The 14,690-nt window shown below is 47.3% G+C and overlaps 1 protein-coding gene across 5 annotated transcripts in view; it reads right to left on the bottom strand.

Annotated features, from left to right (window-relative positions):
- EFR3A (EFR3 homolog A) overlaps positions 1-14,690 on the bottom strand; it is a 1,108,455-nt gene that overhangs the window by 66,778 nt on the left and 1,026,987 nt on the right. For all 5 annotated transcript variants that reach the window (XM_086966224.1, XM_086966228.1, XM_086966225.1 and 2 more), the window contains one exon: positions 12,301-12,404. In XM_086966224.1, the coding sequence (XP_086822350.1) occupies positions 12,301-12,404 (104 nt within the window). The remainder of the gene's footprint in view (positions 1-12,300; positions 12,405-14,690) is intronic.

The raw sequence follows: 14,690 nt of genomic DNA, 5'->3' as shown, positions 1-14,690 counted from the left end.
TGACCCAAAAATGGTGATATAAAGGACAAAAGGCGGTCACAATGGTGTACTAGAGCGTGTGGAGCTGAGAGCCAGCCCGGGGGTGGCGTCAAGTGAAACACTGGTACATGAAATACACAAAAGTACCTGAATATGACAAGTAATAAGTCGAAGTCATATGTCATCAGATACTTGGAACAAATCCGGAAGATGGTAACTGCGGATGGAACAGTTAAATAGCAGTTTCAGTGAGTTGTGGTTACCAATATGTGGGCATAGAGTAAGAAACCCGCGAGGGTAACGCAACAATGGACTTACCCCACAGTTATAGTCGGTGTCGGCATGTGATGGCAGCAGATAGTAAATCCAGTGACTTTAAAAAATGTGGGCACAAGGTAGGGGAGAGCGCGATCAAAACAAGTATGGCAACTTAAAGGTGCAAGACGCTGCTCGGTAGGAAAACCATGTATTGGTTTACCCGGTGTTTGGAGTAGCGTCGGGGACCGGCCAAATTGATCGGAGATCCGGGAGTGCTAAAAACAATTACGAGAGGACATTACTAGACTGCACTGCAAAATCGCGGGGAAAGTGCTCGCCTGTAAGCAAGCAGAGCGCGCGTGTCTACTTACTTGCGGTCTGCAGAATCAATCATGCAACGGACGCCACTCGGGTGCGGAATGGCGGACCCGAGTTCCTGTTTATGTTATCACCATGGCAATTGTACCATGTGATGCCTCCAAGCCAGGCGGACATAGAAAAAAAAAAAAAACTATGCGGTGGCGAGGTCGAACACGGGACAAATGAATTAGGGGGTAGAAACGGGATGTGATTCCTCATGTACTGCACTATCTAGAGGGTCGAAACGTCGACAACTGCCCATTGATCCATCAACTTCACGCCACTACTAATTTCATTTATTGTTAATTGTGAAGTATAATCCCCTGAACCAATTGTTATGAACTTCATGTCTTTCTTACTGTCGATACTGTAGATACAGTTTCCTCTTGATTCATTGATTTTACTGTCACTTACATTACCTCACTACCTTATCCTCACTTGATCACTCACCACTTCCCTTCCTCCCCCCCCTTGGGGCACTGTACAACCGATTGTACTTAATGATTTATTCTTGTGTATATTGGATATACTGAGTCTCGTTGTGATTAAAACAATGTGGACCTAATTAGTTTGCTTATTATTTGGTTTGAGTGTACAAAATCAATTCACACAGACACTGGGACCCCTTCCTCTCAGTACTTGTTGCACCCAGGTCCCAGTGACTATGTTTGGGTAAACCCCCCCGTATATACCCCCCCCCCCACCCACACCGAAAGATGGTCAATTTTTGCACGCCCCGGCCTTTCTTGTCACCCACATAGCCAACAAAAAGTTGGTCATCCACCAGGAATTGTTTTGAGCGATCCGAATAGAAAGATAACACACGTTTTGGATCCAAATGTGGAGCCTCTCCTTCTCCTTCAAAGGATGTGGGGGCAGGAAGAAGGTGGGCAAAGTGATGGTCTGTCCAATGTAGAAAGACATAACCACTTTGGGAAGTAAAGAAGGTCGACTTCTAAGGACAACCTTGTTCGGATAAACAGCAAGGTAAGAAGGCTTGGAAGACAGAGCCTGAAGCTCACTCACCCTGCGTGCAGAAATTATGGCAATCAGAAAAGCAGCCTTTAAAGTTAGTAGTGTGAGAGGACAATTACATAGTGGCTCGAAGGGAGCTCACATAAGGTAGGTGAAACCCCTATTCAAGTCCCACTGGGGTATTACGAAAGGAATAGGAGGAAAAAGATGAGTAATGCCCTTAAGAAATCTATTTACTTTCATTCATTCATTCAAAATTTCTTTATTCGACTGTCAAGAATGCTGTCATAAAAGCATGTAAAATACATATATATACAGTTCATTCATGAAAAAATACAACAGACAGGTAAAAAACGGGCAATCACAAAAAGATTAAATGATGACATAGTCCAATATGAGTGTACTTATTTGGGACATGGTTACTTGTATAATACAGTTCAACTTGGGATCAACCTTCCATACTTAGTCTGAACTTCAGGGCTGTTTTTAAAAAGTTACAAGTAAAAAAAGTGCTATCGCCGTGCAACATTTGGAGATATAAAAGTGCTGGCTTAATTTGCACAAAGTTTAATTTTTTAAGCAAGGGTTTTAAAAACATATTTCGTGGTCTTGAGTAAAAAGTGCACAGGAATAAAAAGTGAGCCAGATCTTGCAGAGACTTATTGTCGCAGCCGCAAGGTGGCAACACTTGACCTCTATGGGCTCCACTCGGTACAGCTAACAACAGGTGATATAAACCAAAACGGAGCCTGCTCAGCAGGAAGCGCTCATGTCTTGATATATGCCAGGATAAATATGGTTCAGAGCGCATACAAGTTTTAGTTAGAATATGGCTCATTACGCTGGCCTTCTTCAACTCAATTTCTTCCCTATCAAGCTGTCGATTTAGTAGGAAAGTATCCTTTACATAATTAACATCTTTCTTGGCAATGTGCTGAGGTGTTAAATAAAGATCCAACCTGCCCAGATCTTTAAAGCAATTTCTAATATATTTCAGCCAAGGTATCTTGAGTTGCCCTTCCCAAGTGAGGGCTTCAGAAAGGATATTGTGGGTCAGTGGTATTGAGACATTGAGCCAACAGTTCAACCAGCAGAGCAGAGGATTTACAGCAATTTTATCTCCTATGTACGGTGTGCCCAGTTCCTCGTGAACGGAGAAATTAGCGGTGCTTTTTGGTAAACTCAGGACCTGTTTCAGGAAGTTGTTTTCAAGAGTCGCAAGGGCATCTCCTGGTGCGAAGCCCCATAGTTCGCTTCCATAGCAGGCAACCACAACGCTTTTCGCTTGGTAAAGCTTCATTACGGCAGACACTGGTATGTTACCCATTTTGCGTGCAAAGTCCATTATTCCAGTGTTGGTCCTTAGTATTTTACCTTTCTTTTTGTTTATGGCAGGGCCCCATGAAAGTTTGTTATCAAACAGTACTCCTAGGTAAGAAAAGGTTTTTGTAGATGGTATTTTTTCCCCGTTAACTGAGAAGGGGTAACGTTTTTTTGAAGCTGAGCCTACCATCATGACGAATGATTTGGAGTTGTTGACATTCAGGCCACGTAAGGTCATAAATTGGAGAAAGGAATCTAATAGTTTTTGAAGTCCGAGTGCAGTTCTGGATATAAGGACGGCGTCGTCTGCGTATAGCAGAACAGGCACACCCTTTTTCCCAATGCGAGGATAATCCGTGTCAGTTTTTAAAAGGTGTTCTTCGAGTCCATTTATATATAAGTTAAAAAGAAAAGGTGCTAAAATACAGCCCTGCCTGACCCCCCGGTTGATTTTAAAGTCTCTCGTTACTTTCAGATCTTTTGTGTAACGGACATTGGCACGTGTGTCATTATGGAGGTCAGCCAAAAAGTTGATCAGATTATTTTCAACGCCCATGTTCTGCAGGACTTCCCAGAGATTACTTCTATCGACACAATCGAAGGCCGAGGAAAGGTCCATAAAGGCCATATATAATGTTCCTTCTCTGGCTTGAGTATATTTGCCACTGATTAAATATAAGTTCAGACATTGGGTAGTTGTAGCGTGTCCTGGTCTGAATCCATACTGGGCGGGGGTCATTATATTGTTATGTTTGGCCCACGCATTCAGCCGGTTTAAAAGGATCCCTCCCACTACCTTTGCAACTGAGTTTATCAGAGAAATTGGTCTATAACAAGCCGCTTTTGTTTTGTCACCCTTTTTATATACAGGGACGATAGTAGATGCTCCCCAGGACTTAGGAGCCCCCACTACGGCCCCAGCGTTGATGACAGCTGTGAGAATTGGGGCCCAAAAAAAGATGTTAGATTTAAATAGATCCGGTGGAAGACCGTCTGGGCCCGGTGCTTTGTTACTAGAAAGACCATGAATCCCTAATTCATCTTCTTTGATGGTGAAGTGCAGAGGAGTTCTTTCGGGGAGTTTAAGTGATTGCAAAGTCTGTGGAGCGTCACTCTTAAAAATGGAACTGAAGTGAGAGATCCAGTCATTCTCAGGTATGACTGTTCCAGGCTTTCGGCATTCGGGTCATCAAAGAGTGGCTTATTAATTATACTCCAAAACTTTGAGCTATTGCCCAAGATTGAGGGATCAAGCAAAGACTCCCAGGTTTTAGTTTTTATAGTCTTTTTACGAAATGCAAGGGCATTTTTATATTCTGCACGTAAGGCCTTGATAAGTGCAGAGTCTCTTGGCTTGTTCTTGAGGGCAGCTTTTAGTTTTCGATTGGCTGAGGAACAGGCATGATTAAACCATCGAGGGTTTTGGACAGTTGTTCCCTTGACAGGTACAGACAGCAATTGGTCAATCCTTTTTGTCACCACTGCAAAAGCGGATAAGATGGATTCCGGGGGAGCGGAATTTGAGCCACAAAGCTTGAGTTCAATTTCACAGTGCTTAACGACGGTCTCGTGCAGGTTGTCACTGTTAATCAAGTTCCATTTCAGGCGGCGGTTATTATTAACCGGCTTTAGCACTCCTGGGTCCTTAATGTTTTTTCGGAGTACAAAAGGGCAGCGTTGTAACTCAAGGTGAAGAGGGTTGTGGTCACTGTGAATACTTTCAAGGATGTCAAAGTTTAGAACCTGCTGGACCACACCAGCTGAAAGGAGGATGTGATCTATGAAAGAACCTGACTCAGATCCTTTATATGTTGGATTTTTAAAGGTGAAAGAGTCGTCTTTCAGGGATAGTGCCATGGTTAGGTTCGTGGTGTCCATTAAGGTGTTCAGTTTTGTTCCGCGATGGCAGTGAGTAAAGTGAGGACCTGTTTTATTTCCACAGCCCAAAGAGCCCAGAGGTGATATAAGAGGGTTTCCGCAGATGTGTGTGTTGAAGTCACCAAGGATTATTTTATCCTGGGACAATTTTGTCCGACTATCACTTAAATGATTTTGAAGAGTGACGATGTTACATTCGCTCAGAGTAGAAACAGAGTTGTAGAAATTGACCAGGGTTATTCCTTTCTTCCCCTTTCTGAGGACCAAGATCTGGATGTTCCTACTGTCCAGCTGCACACAGTTTATCTCAGAATTAAGGGACAGACTAATAAATGTTGCTAAGCCCCCCTTTGCCCTGCCACTGGGCGATGGGGATGCATGAACAAAGAAGCTCTGAAATCCCTCAATGAAGGTATTGCTGTCTACTAGCCAGGTTTCCTGAAAACATAGGATTGTGTACTTATTAACAAAGGATACCCACATCGGGTCGTTCATTTTGGAGGCCAGTCCTGCGATGTTCCATGACAGTATTTTAATTGGATTGGAATCATTGTGATCTAAAGTTGATGCAGGGGTTGTGTTAGAAGAGTGATGCGATTGTGAGTTGACTTTTGTTACAAAGTTCATCTTATGATTTTTGAGGGTAGGTGAAGATTGAGAGACTGTAGATATAGAGAGACTACGAACTTCAGGTAACGGAGGGGCAGGAGTGTGTTCTGAGGAGGGGCTAGCTAAGTAAATAGATCTCGTCTTTTTAGCAGTATTGGCTAAATTGACCTCTGGGGGGTTCGAGGTTATTAATAAATTGGCCTTGCATTCTACAAAGTTATCTACCCTGTCAGGGCATGAGACGAAAAGCAGGTCAGATGGCAGTCAATCAACCTCATCTAGTTGGTCGTGGTTGTAGAGTGCATCATATCTATTGGACGTTGGGAACCCATAGTTATTATACTGAAAGTTGGAATGGTTATAGGCTCGATGGTAACTGGACCCTTGTCTATCAAATGTTGCTTGGGGTTGGTAGTTATACGTTTTGCTTACCCAAGGGTGAACGTATGGGTATGGTTCTAGACCCACTGGCATGCCTTGATAGGGAACGAAAGGGACCGGCCAGGGTTGAGGGTTTAGCTGCGAAATAAAAGGTCCTTCTTGGATATAATTATGTTTAGTTTTATTCCTTTGAGTATCTGAGCGAACTGGATAAAAATAGCTTAAACCCATTGTACGGATCAGACTGTTTGTCACGGGGCTCCTCCAGTCTGCAATAAATTTCGCCGCTCCTATGTATTTAAAGGTAACCACAATGCAGTCGCCCTCTGTGGATTTAAAACGAGTACCCACCCACTCTACTCTTTTAACATGTTGAATGGTTCCTGTTATGTTGGGAGGAAGAGGCCTGTGTGTAGTTAGCCATTGCATTACTTTGTTCTTCAGTTCCTCATGCGTTTCCTCTCTATTTACGTCTGCTTTCGGTACCCCAATCATGACTATTGTGTAGGGATTAGACTGTGGTGGTAAATTTATATATGATAGTGATCGAGTTATAGTGGGTCTAGGTTGCTGTGCTCCTGTTACTTTTGTATGGATGTTGACATTTGAAGGAGCCGAGTGTCTTGTATTCTCAGTAATTCCTGTGTTTATATTAGGTGGATAACCCTCTGTTGCCCACTCACTATCATCGTCATCCTCACCTACCTGGGTGTTTTGCGTGTTGACTGTAGGTATCACTGTAATCGTGTCAGTAAGATGAGCTATTTGTGAGATTGACGTTGAGTCAATTGTGGGGGGACTCTGATGCTGTGATTTTTTTTGTTTACCTGTGTTCTTTGATGAATCACTTGTTTTTTTTACAGTTTTGGGGTTTTTTACATTGAGAGTTGTAGAGGCTGGAACAAAGGTGGTTGGTGTATTGGGTATTTTGAGTAATCTAAGAATACTAGATGATATGTCGTTTTGAGCCCTCTCAAACTTACTCAAAGCCTTTTCAATATTAGCAATCTGTTGGCTAATAGGTTGTAGGAGTGATTTAATCAAAGTTTCAATCTCACTCATAGATGGTATGTTCGTGCTACGCTTCTTGTCTATATGGCCTGTTTCCTCGTTGACCAGGGAACTACTTGTATTGTTCTTGGTATTACCATGTGCGTCATGATCCTGTAGGGAAGTTAATGAGGGCCCCCAACGTGTTGGTTCAGTGGGTTTCCCCAGGCTTGTTTTCTGCCACATATCTTTAATAGAGCGTTTGGGTTTGCCTGAAAAGAGATGGGTTTTCCTCATGGGAAGTTTAGTTCTACGATTTTTTCGAGTGCCCTTAAGAGGATTAAGTTGTTTAAGGGTTTGAGGTTCTGTTAAGTCAGTGGCCGATAGAATGCTCTACTCTGGGTGGGCAACCAAAACTGAAGATGTAGCATTTTCCTGTTGATTATTGTTTACACGATTAGTTAAAATCAAGAGACTATTGTCCAAATTAATCGCTGTTGACTCAGTGGACAGAGATTTAGATGTATTTTCTTTGACGTGTGACCTTGGTAATTCCGAGAATGATTGCATCAGTAGAGACTCCTGCGATGAGGCAGTGTCATCCATATTTTGGGTATCATTAGTAGTGTGCGTGGACAAGTCTGGGAAGCATAAATTTGGTGTCAAAGAGAGACGCCTCTCTGTGTCCTGAATAGCATCCGCCACAACATTTATCGTTTTTTGCAGCATTTTATCTATTGCGGTTATAGTGGGTAGAGGTGTACTCACTGTTTTAAGTCTGCTAGTTGATCTTGTTGCCATCGGTGTTTTTAGCGTTTTGGTCATCCTTAAGCAGTGATTGGTGCCCCGTTCTCCGTTTGTAGTTTATGATGGATGTGGCTTACGGGTCCTGACAGTCGTGCTTAGGGGGGTGGCCCGACCCGGCCACTTCAGGCCCCTGAGGGCCACAGAGGGCCCGCCCTTTGCCCGGGCTTCGCCCCGGGCGCTCCCGCGCGCTCCCGCGACGCGGGGGTGACGCTTCCTTTATGCGCTGCCTGGCGCGATGACAAGGCGGCTGGCGCCGCTAGGCCTGCTGGGAGGTGTAGTTTTAGAGTCCCCCTCCGCTCGGCGGCCGCAGTTCTTGCTCCAAAGCGGCGGCGGGAGGGGGACGCTACAGGCAGCAGACAGGTAGGGTTATGGAGGTCAGCACCCCCCCGTTGGGCTCCTCGTTAGGCACTCTCGGTCTCTGGTGCTGCACTGGTCAGTTTCACCGCGTCACCCGCTCTGCCGGGGTGACGCTTCCTTTATGCGCCGCCTGGCGCGATGACAAGGCGGCTGGCGCCGCTAGGCCTGCTGGGAGGTGTAGTTTTAGAGTCCCCCTCCGCTCGGCGGCCGCAGTTCTTGCTCCAACGCGGCGGCGGGAGGGGGACACTACAGGCAGCAGACAGGTAGGGTTATGGAAGTCAGCACTCCCTCGTTGGGCTCCTCGTTAGGCACTCTCGGTCTCTGGTGCTGCACTGGTCAGTTTCACCGCGTACTCAATACGGTACTTGAAAAGAGAAGGCTGATCAGGAAGACGAACAAAGGCTAAAATAGCTGACAGATAGCCCTTAAGTGTGCCCAGAGTAGAGCCCTGCTGGGCCAAATAAAGGAGGAATAAAAGAACCTCGGAAAGAGGGGCGGAACGGGGATCCACAGCGTTTGCTGTGCCCCATGCCACATATTTGTTCCATCTGCAGACGTATGCCGTCTTAGTGGAGGGACGCCTGGCTGCCAGAATAACATTACAGACCTCAGGAGGAAGAACAAAAGCTGTCAACTGTAGCCGCTCAATCTCCATGCAATGAGGTGGAGGCTGGACAGGTTCGGGTGGAGGACCGTCCACTATGGCTGCGACAGAAGATCCTCTCGAATAGGCAGTCGGATCGGAGTATCGATGCCATGTGTAAGAGCTCGGGATACCAAACTCTGTGCCCAATCGGGAGCCACAAGAATTACATAGGCTCAGTCGCGCTTGATCTTTTTCAGCACTGAGGGTAGAAGTGGTATACGGGTAAAGGCGTATAGAAGACCGCAACTCCACTCGCGAGGAAAAGCATCGCCTAGCGAGTTCGGCCTTGGAAATACCAACGTGCAGAACTGCGGGCATTACGCATTTTCTTCGGTGGCAAATAGTTCTAACCAAGGCTCTACTCCACTGCCAAAAGAGACCTTGTACCACCTCTGAGTGAAGACGCCATTCGTGATCCATTATGCACCTGCTGCTGAGTTTGTCTGCCCTGGCGTTCTGGGAATCTGCCAGGTGTTGAACCACCAGAGATATGTCCTGGTGTCCTAACCATGTCCAAAGACGGAAAGCCTCTTGACATAGGGTCACGACCCACCCCGCCCTGTTTGTTGCAGAACCACATGGTAGTGTTGTCCGTGAACATCTGCACTACTCTTCCCCGGACAAAGGGAAGGAATGCCTTCAGTACAAGTCAAATCACCCGGAGCTCCAGATGGTTGAGTCTGGACTCTGCCGGAGGCCAGATGCCTCTAAACTCCACCTCTCCCATGTGGCCGCCACATCCCAGGAATGATGCATCCGTCACCAATGTGAACTCTGGTTGGGGAAGGGAGAGGGATCTCACAGTGACCCAATCCTGGTTTGTTAGCCACCACTGCAATCGGTGTGCAGTGCCCTCCGAGATCTGGATGCCATAGGAAAGATTCCCTTGATGCTGTGCCCACTGGAACTTTAGGTCCCACAATAGAGCCCACATAAGCCACCTGGCATGATCCACCAGCAGGAGGCTATGAGGCCCAGGAGCCTCAGGGTCATTCTGACCGAAACCAGGGATAGGGGCTGAAACATCTGTATCATAGCCCGAATATCCCGTACTCGCTGTTCGGGAGGATAGGTCCAAAACTGAGCGGTGTCCAGAACCGCTCCAATGAACTGGAGCTTCTGGGAGGAGTCAGGTGCGACTTTGGCACGTTGACTGTGAACCCCCAGCAAATGCAGGAGGTCCGCTGTAGTCTGGAGGTGGGCAAAGACAGCCTGGGGCGAGCCTGCCTTCAACAGCCAGTCGTCCAGCTAGGGGAAGACTGGGACCCCTGATCTGCGCAGATGAGCTGCGACCACTGCCATCAATTTCGTGAACACCAGAGGGGCGCTGGTAAGGACGAAAGGGAGCACAGTAAACTGAAAGCGCCCGTGGCATACCGTGAACCATAGGTAACGCCTGTGGGCCGGCAGGATGAGATTGTGGAAACATGTGTCCTGCAAGTCCAAAGCTACCATCCAGTCTCCATTGTCAAGGGCAGACAAGACTTGAGCCAACATCAACATTTTGAACTTATCCTTCCGAAGAAAGAGGTTGACGTTCCTGAGATCCAAGATAGGAGGCAGGCCTTTGTCCTTCTTGAGTACCAGAAAGTAGTGGGAATAGCAGCCACAACCTACTTATGGGGGAGGGACTCACCCAATAGCCCCCTTGGCCAAGAGGGCCGTAACTTCCTGTTGGAGAAGGGCCATGTGATCCTTCATCATGCGATGGAATTAAGGTGGCATGAATGGAGGGCTAGTCTCGAAGGGGAGGGAGTAGTACTCTCGGACGATCTTTAAAACCCACCTGTCTGATGTGATGGTCGCCAGTGGGGAAAGTGATGGTGGATCCTGCTGCCCACTGGCGACTGGTGGCCCTGAAAGGACAGACTAGGAGGGGTTGCAGAGCGGTCGCTGGTGGACTGGCCCGCCCGCTGGCTCCCTGACCGACTACGCTGGGTCCCATGGCTTGGCAGCGCAGGGGCTGAAGAGTTTGCGCAGACCTGTGGTTCTGGGCGGAACGTGGTGGGGCACCCCTTTCTGTAGACACAAAAGGGGTGAAAAGTAGACTGCGAGGGGCAAGCAATGATAGCGGGCCCAAGGATCTGGCCACAGCACAAGAGTCCTTAAAGCGCTCAAGCGTGTTGTCCGCTTTCTCGCCAAACAAGCGACGGCCATCAAAAGGCATGTCCAAAAGAGTTGACTGGACATCACCTGAAAAGTCAGTGGACTCCAGCCAGGCGTAGCGTCGCAGGGCTACCGACATTGAAATTGTTTTGCCTAGTGAGTCGGCTGTACCCAGCCCACACCTAGTGGCGAACCTTGCTGCATCTCTACCCTCCACGAATGCGCAAAGAGTGGCCCGGGCCTCCTCCAGGCACTGTGGCAGCACCTGCGCAACCGTATCCCACACAAAGTGGGAATAACTGCCCAAAAGACATGCGGTGCTGACCGACCGCAGCCTCAAGCTGGCGGAAGAAAACATCTTCCCAAGATGGTCACGTTTTTGGGATTTCCTATCTGGGGGAGCAGTAGAGAATGTGCCCTTAGAGGTAGAGGCTTGGACCACCAAGCTCCCAGGGATAGGGTGTTGGGAGAGGAAAAGTGGGTCGCCCGGGGCCCGGCGGGAATTCATCTTATCCACAGGCGCCCCAATGCAGGCTTGGACCAGGTGCCCAGAAGTATGTAGGTAAGAGCCTCACTGAACGGCAGGAGGGGCTCCGAAGAGGCTGCCGCCGGTTAAAGCACCTTGGTCAGGAGGTTAGTCCCGATCGCCACCGTAGGAAGCTCAATGTACAAGGAGTAATCCACCCTACGCAACACCACTGTGTATGAGGCGCGCTACTCCATAGCCACGGAAGGGGGGGGGAAGCAAAGCAGGGTCTGGTGAAGTATCCAGACCACTGGCATCACCCAACTGCTCTTTACAGTCCGGTTCACTCAACTGGTCAGTTAAAGGGTCACCAGACCCCCTCCCAGTCCTCCTCGTCCGCTTCTGGCTGCCACTCAGGGCGATAGGGAATGGCAGGATAGAACATTGGCACAAAAGTACCACTTGGCAATGGATCCGACGTTTGATGCCGGTCCTGCTCCGTGTCCAGGTCAGAATGGAGATTGGAGTCTACGCCGGCTGGGGACACAACCAGCGTCGGAGGGGGCGGAGGTGTTGTCAGTGGAATCGGCACCGAAAGAGGTGTCGTAAGGTCGAGTGGTGCCGATCCAGATCCAGGCCTGGATCCCTGGAGGCCTTGCGGCACCGATACCGAAGCAACCGGCTAAAAAAGGCCTAGAACCCGCAGCTGTGGGACCCGAAGGCACGCCGGCTAAGTCGGGCAGCCCAAAAATCAAGTGGAGGGCTTCATTAAAACTTCAAAGTTGGGCAGGGGTCGCCCCGGCTCCCGGAAAGGAGGGAGGTTTAGAGTCGGCCCAACAGGCGGAGCCTGACGACTCCCATCTGCATCCCACGTCGTGTAGTCCGATGGTCGGGGAGAACGCTAAGAGTGACAATGCTTCTACTTCTTTTTGTGCTTCGACTTACCCGACTTATTCAAAATAATAACTAAATATCAACATTCATTACCTCAAACAATTTGTTTGCTTAGGAGAGTCAGTATACACTGCTGTGTAAAAAACTGTTGTATTGCTTGTCGTTATTGTGTTACTGGCGTTAGGATTATGTTAAATTAATATATTACATGGTATTAGAACTACTAAACCTTTCAGAATGCAGACCAGAAGAAGCCATGCTGAGGACCCACCTTGGATTCACATTGTGCAGCAATTTCTTCAAAAGGAGCCTTCTGAAATTTTTCTATCACAAGACGCCGTTTTTCTTTCTCTTGTTCCTCCAAGCCAGTGTTATCTGAAAAAAATAAAAAAAATAAAGGTTATATTTCATTTTAAACTGAAATAAAGTTCAGCAAGCAGGATTAGGCTACAACGGTAACTAATTAGCAATCTTATATGAGTTGTCCTTGACTCCACTTCAAACCCAACAAATGAACAAGTTATTTACCTTTGGTAATGCTCTTATTGGTAGATACTATATTGAATCACAGAATCCTCACCTTAGAATACTCTCCAGGCACCAGACTGGATCTGGAAACATTTCCAGCATTGCTCCTACAAGCTGCTAGGTGGCACCCCTGTGGTTCTGTACCAGCCTAGAAGTGACAGAGTGCATCTTCATTTAAGCAGCACCCCTGCGTGCTGTCAGTTTCTTGCCTATCTCTTTCTGTGAACTCACACGTAGAGCATGAACAATTGCTGGTATCAGTGTGCGGATTCATAATTTGGGACCTTTTAATATGTTAAAACAGAGGTCACTCCACAGATTGGGGAGGTGGGAGGGCAGTAACCAATCGAAGCTAGAGCATTGCTTAAATTGAGCCGGTGGGTTCCAGTGCTGGGCACCGCACGTAATCGTCAACACCAGTGCTTATAGCGTGAACTCGGCTCAAAGGTATTGAAGCGCTTTTCATGAGCACCAGTTAAAGACAATCATTTTTGGAGGCATGGGGAAATAAGGTGATTTGCCCAGAATCGCAGTGTGTTGAGCATACGCTAAGATACAAACCTGGTTCCCCAGCGTCAAAGTCAGCAGCTCAGGCCGTTATGCCCTCCCTCCCCCCTACTTGTAGAGTTTCATGGTTAGCAGTTAGTTCTGTTATAGGCGACGCAGACAGGAGCAATGAGCTGGTGTAAGCTGCGTAGTGACGAGAGATCTGGCACTTATTTTTCCATAAATTAACCACTGTGTTAGAATAGCTACCAGAAAGAGAGTTAGCTAAAGTAAGTAACTTGTTCTTCAGATGGATACTGCTAACCACAGGTTTCTCACCTTAGAAAAGATATCCAAGCAGTACCTCTCCAAGTAGGATGGTGTATGGAGTGAGCTCAGACCAAAAAATCCTGCAGGACTATGCGGGTAAAATGTCCTTCCCGCCAGACCTGGATGTAAAGGCAGTAGTGTTTCATGAGCGTGTGCATGGACAGCCATGTTGCAGATTGGCAAATGTCAAGAACAGGTACTCTGTGACCAAATGCAGTGGTAGGAGTCTTGGCCCTAGTAGAATGGGCTCTTGGACCTCCTCGAGATTGCTTCTGGCCAGAAAATAGCCAATCTGATGCGCACAACATTCAACCTCAACAGGGTCTTCTTCTGCACAGTCTTTTCTTTCTTTTCTCTTGAGAATCCCGCAAAAAGCTTATTGTTCATACAGTGTTCCAAGGTTCAATTAATATAAGAACTCAAAGCTGTTTTGGGGTCCAAGCTTCTCCACTTCTTTCTGGTGGTGGGTGGGAGGTGGTGGGTGGGGGGTGTCAAGGGAGGATAACGAATGTAGGCAGGATGAAAGATTGGCCAACGTGGAAAGGAGCTATAACTTTAGGCAAGAAGGCTGCCTTGGTTCTCAACACCAATGTTTTGGGACAAAGGGTGGCGTAGGGTGGTTGCACCAACAGTGCCTAAAGCACACTTCTGCGATGAGCGGAAGTAATCACAATAAGGAAAATAATTTTCAAAGTGAAGAGAAGCAGCAAGTAGCTATGCATAGGTTTAAATGGAGTGCGCATTAGAAATGTTAAAACCAAATTAAGGTCCCACTGCAGCATCACACACGGCTTGGGAGGAAAGCGTGTTAAACTTTTCACAAACCTCATCACAACAGGTGATTTAAACAAGAACAGTTGTTCCAGCAAATGTAGAAAGGCAATAGTGGCCAAAGACAAAACGAACAAAAAAAATGTGCCACAGATTGGCTTGGCTTGGCTTGCAAAAGGGTCACTCCTGTGGAAACCACAAAAGGCTAAAATGTGTCTCAGCGCCTGATCGAAAAGGATGTTTAGGAAGGGCGTCTGGTGACAAGAATGACATCCACAACTTCAGGAGACAGATCAAACACAGTCAATTGCAGCACCTCAATCTTCACACATGGAGATATAAATGCCGTAACACTCAAACCAGCCAACCCCAGAGGTTCGTGTACTCCTGGCCAGGACTACGGACCCATTCAACCCTGCTTGTTGTAATAACACATGGTGTTGTTGTCTGTAAGATCCTCCATCCTCCTCCCCCCGACCCCCTTTTGATGGATGACAGAAAAGCCTTCACTGCCAGATGGTGGCCTGCAGCTCCACCAAACTGATA

Source organism: Lissotriton vulgaris, chromosome 4_1 (genome assembly GCF_964263255.1).
Source record: "Lissotriton vulgaris chromosome 4_1, aLisVul1.2, whole genome shotgun sequence".
In the NCBI taxonomy this organism is placed as follows: Eukaryota; Metazoa; Chordata; class Amphibia; order Caudata; family Salamandridae; genus Lissotriton; species Lissotriton vulgaris.
This window is presented reverse-complemented; position numbering and strand designations above follow the sequence as displayed.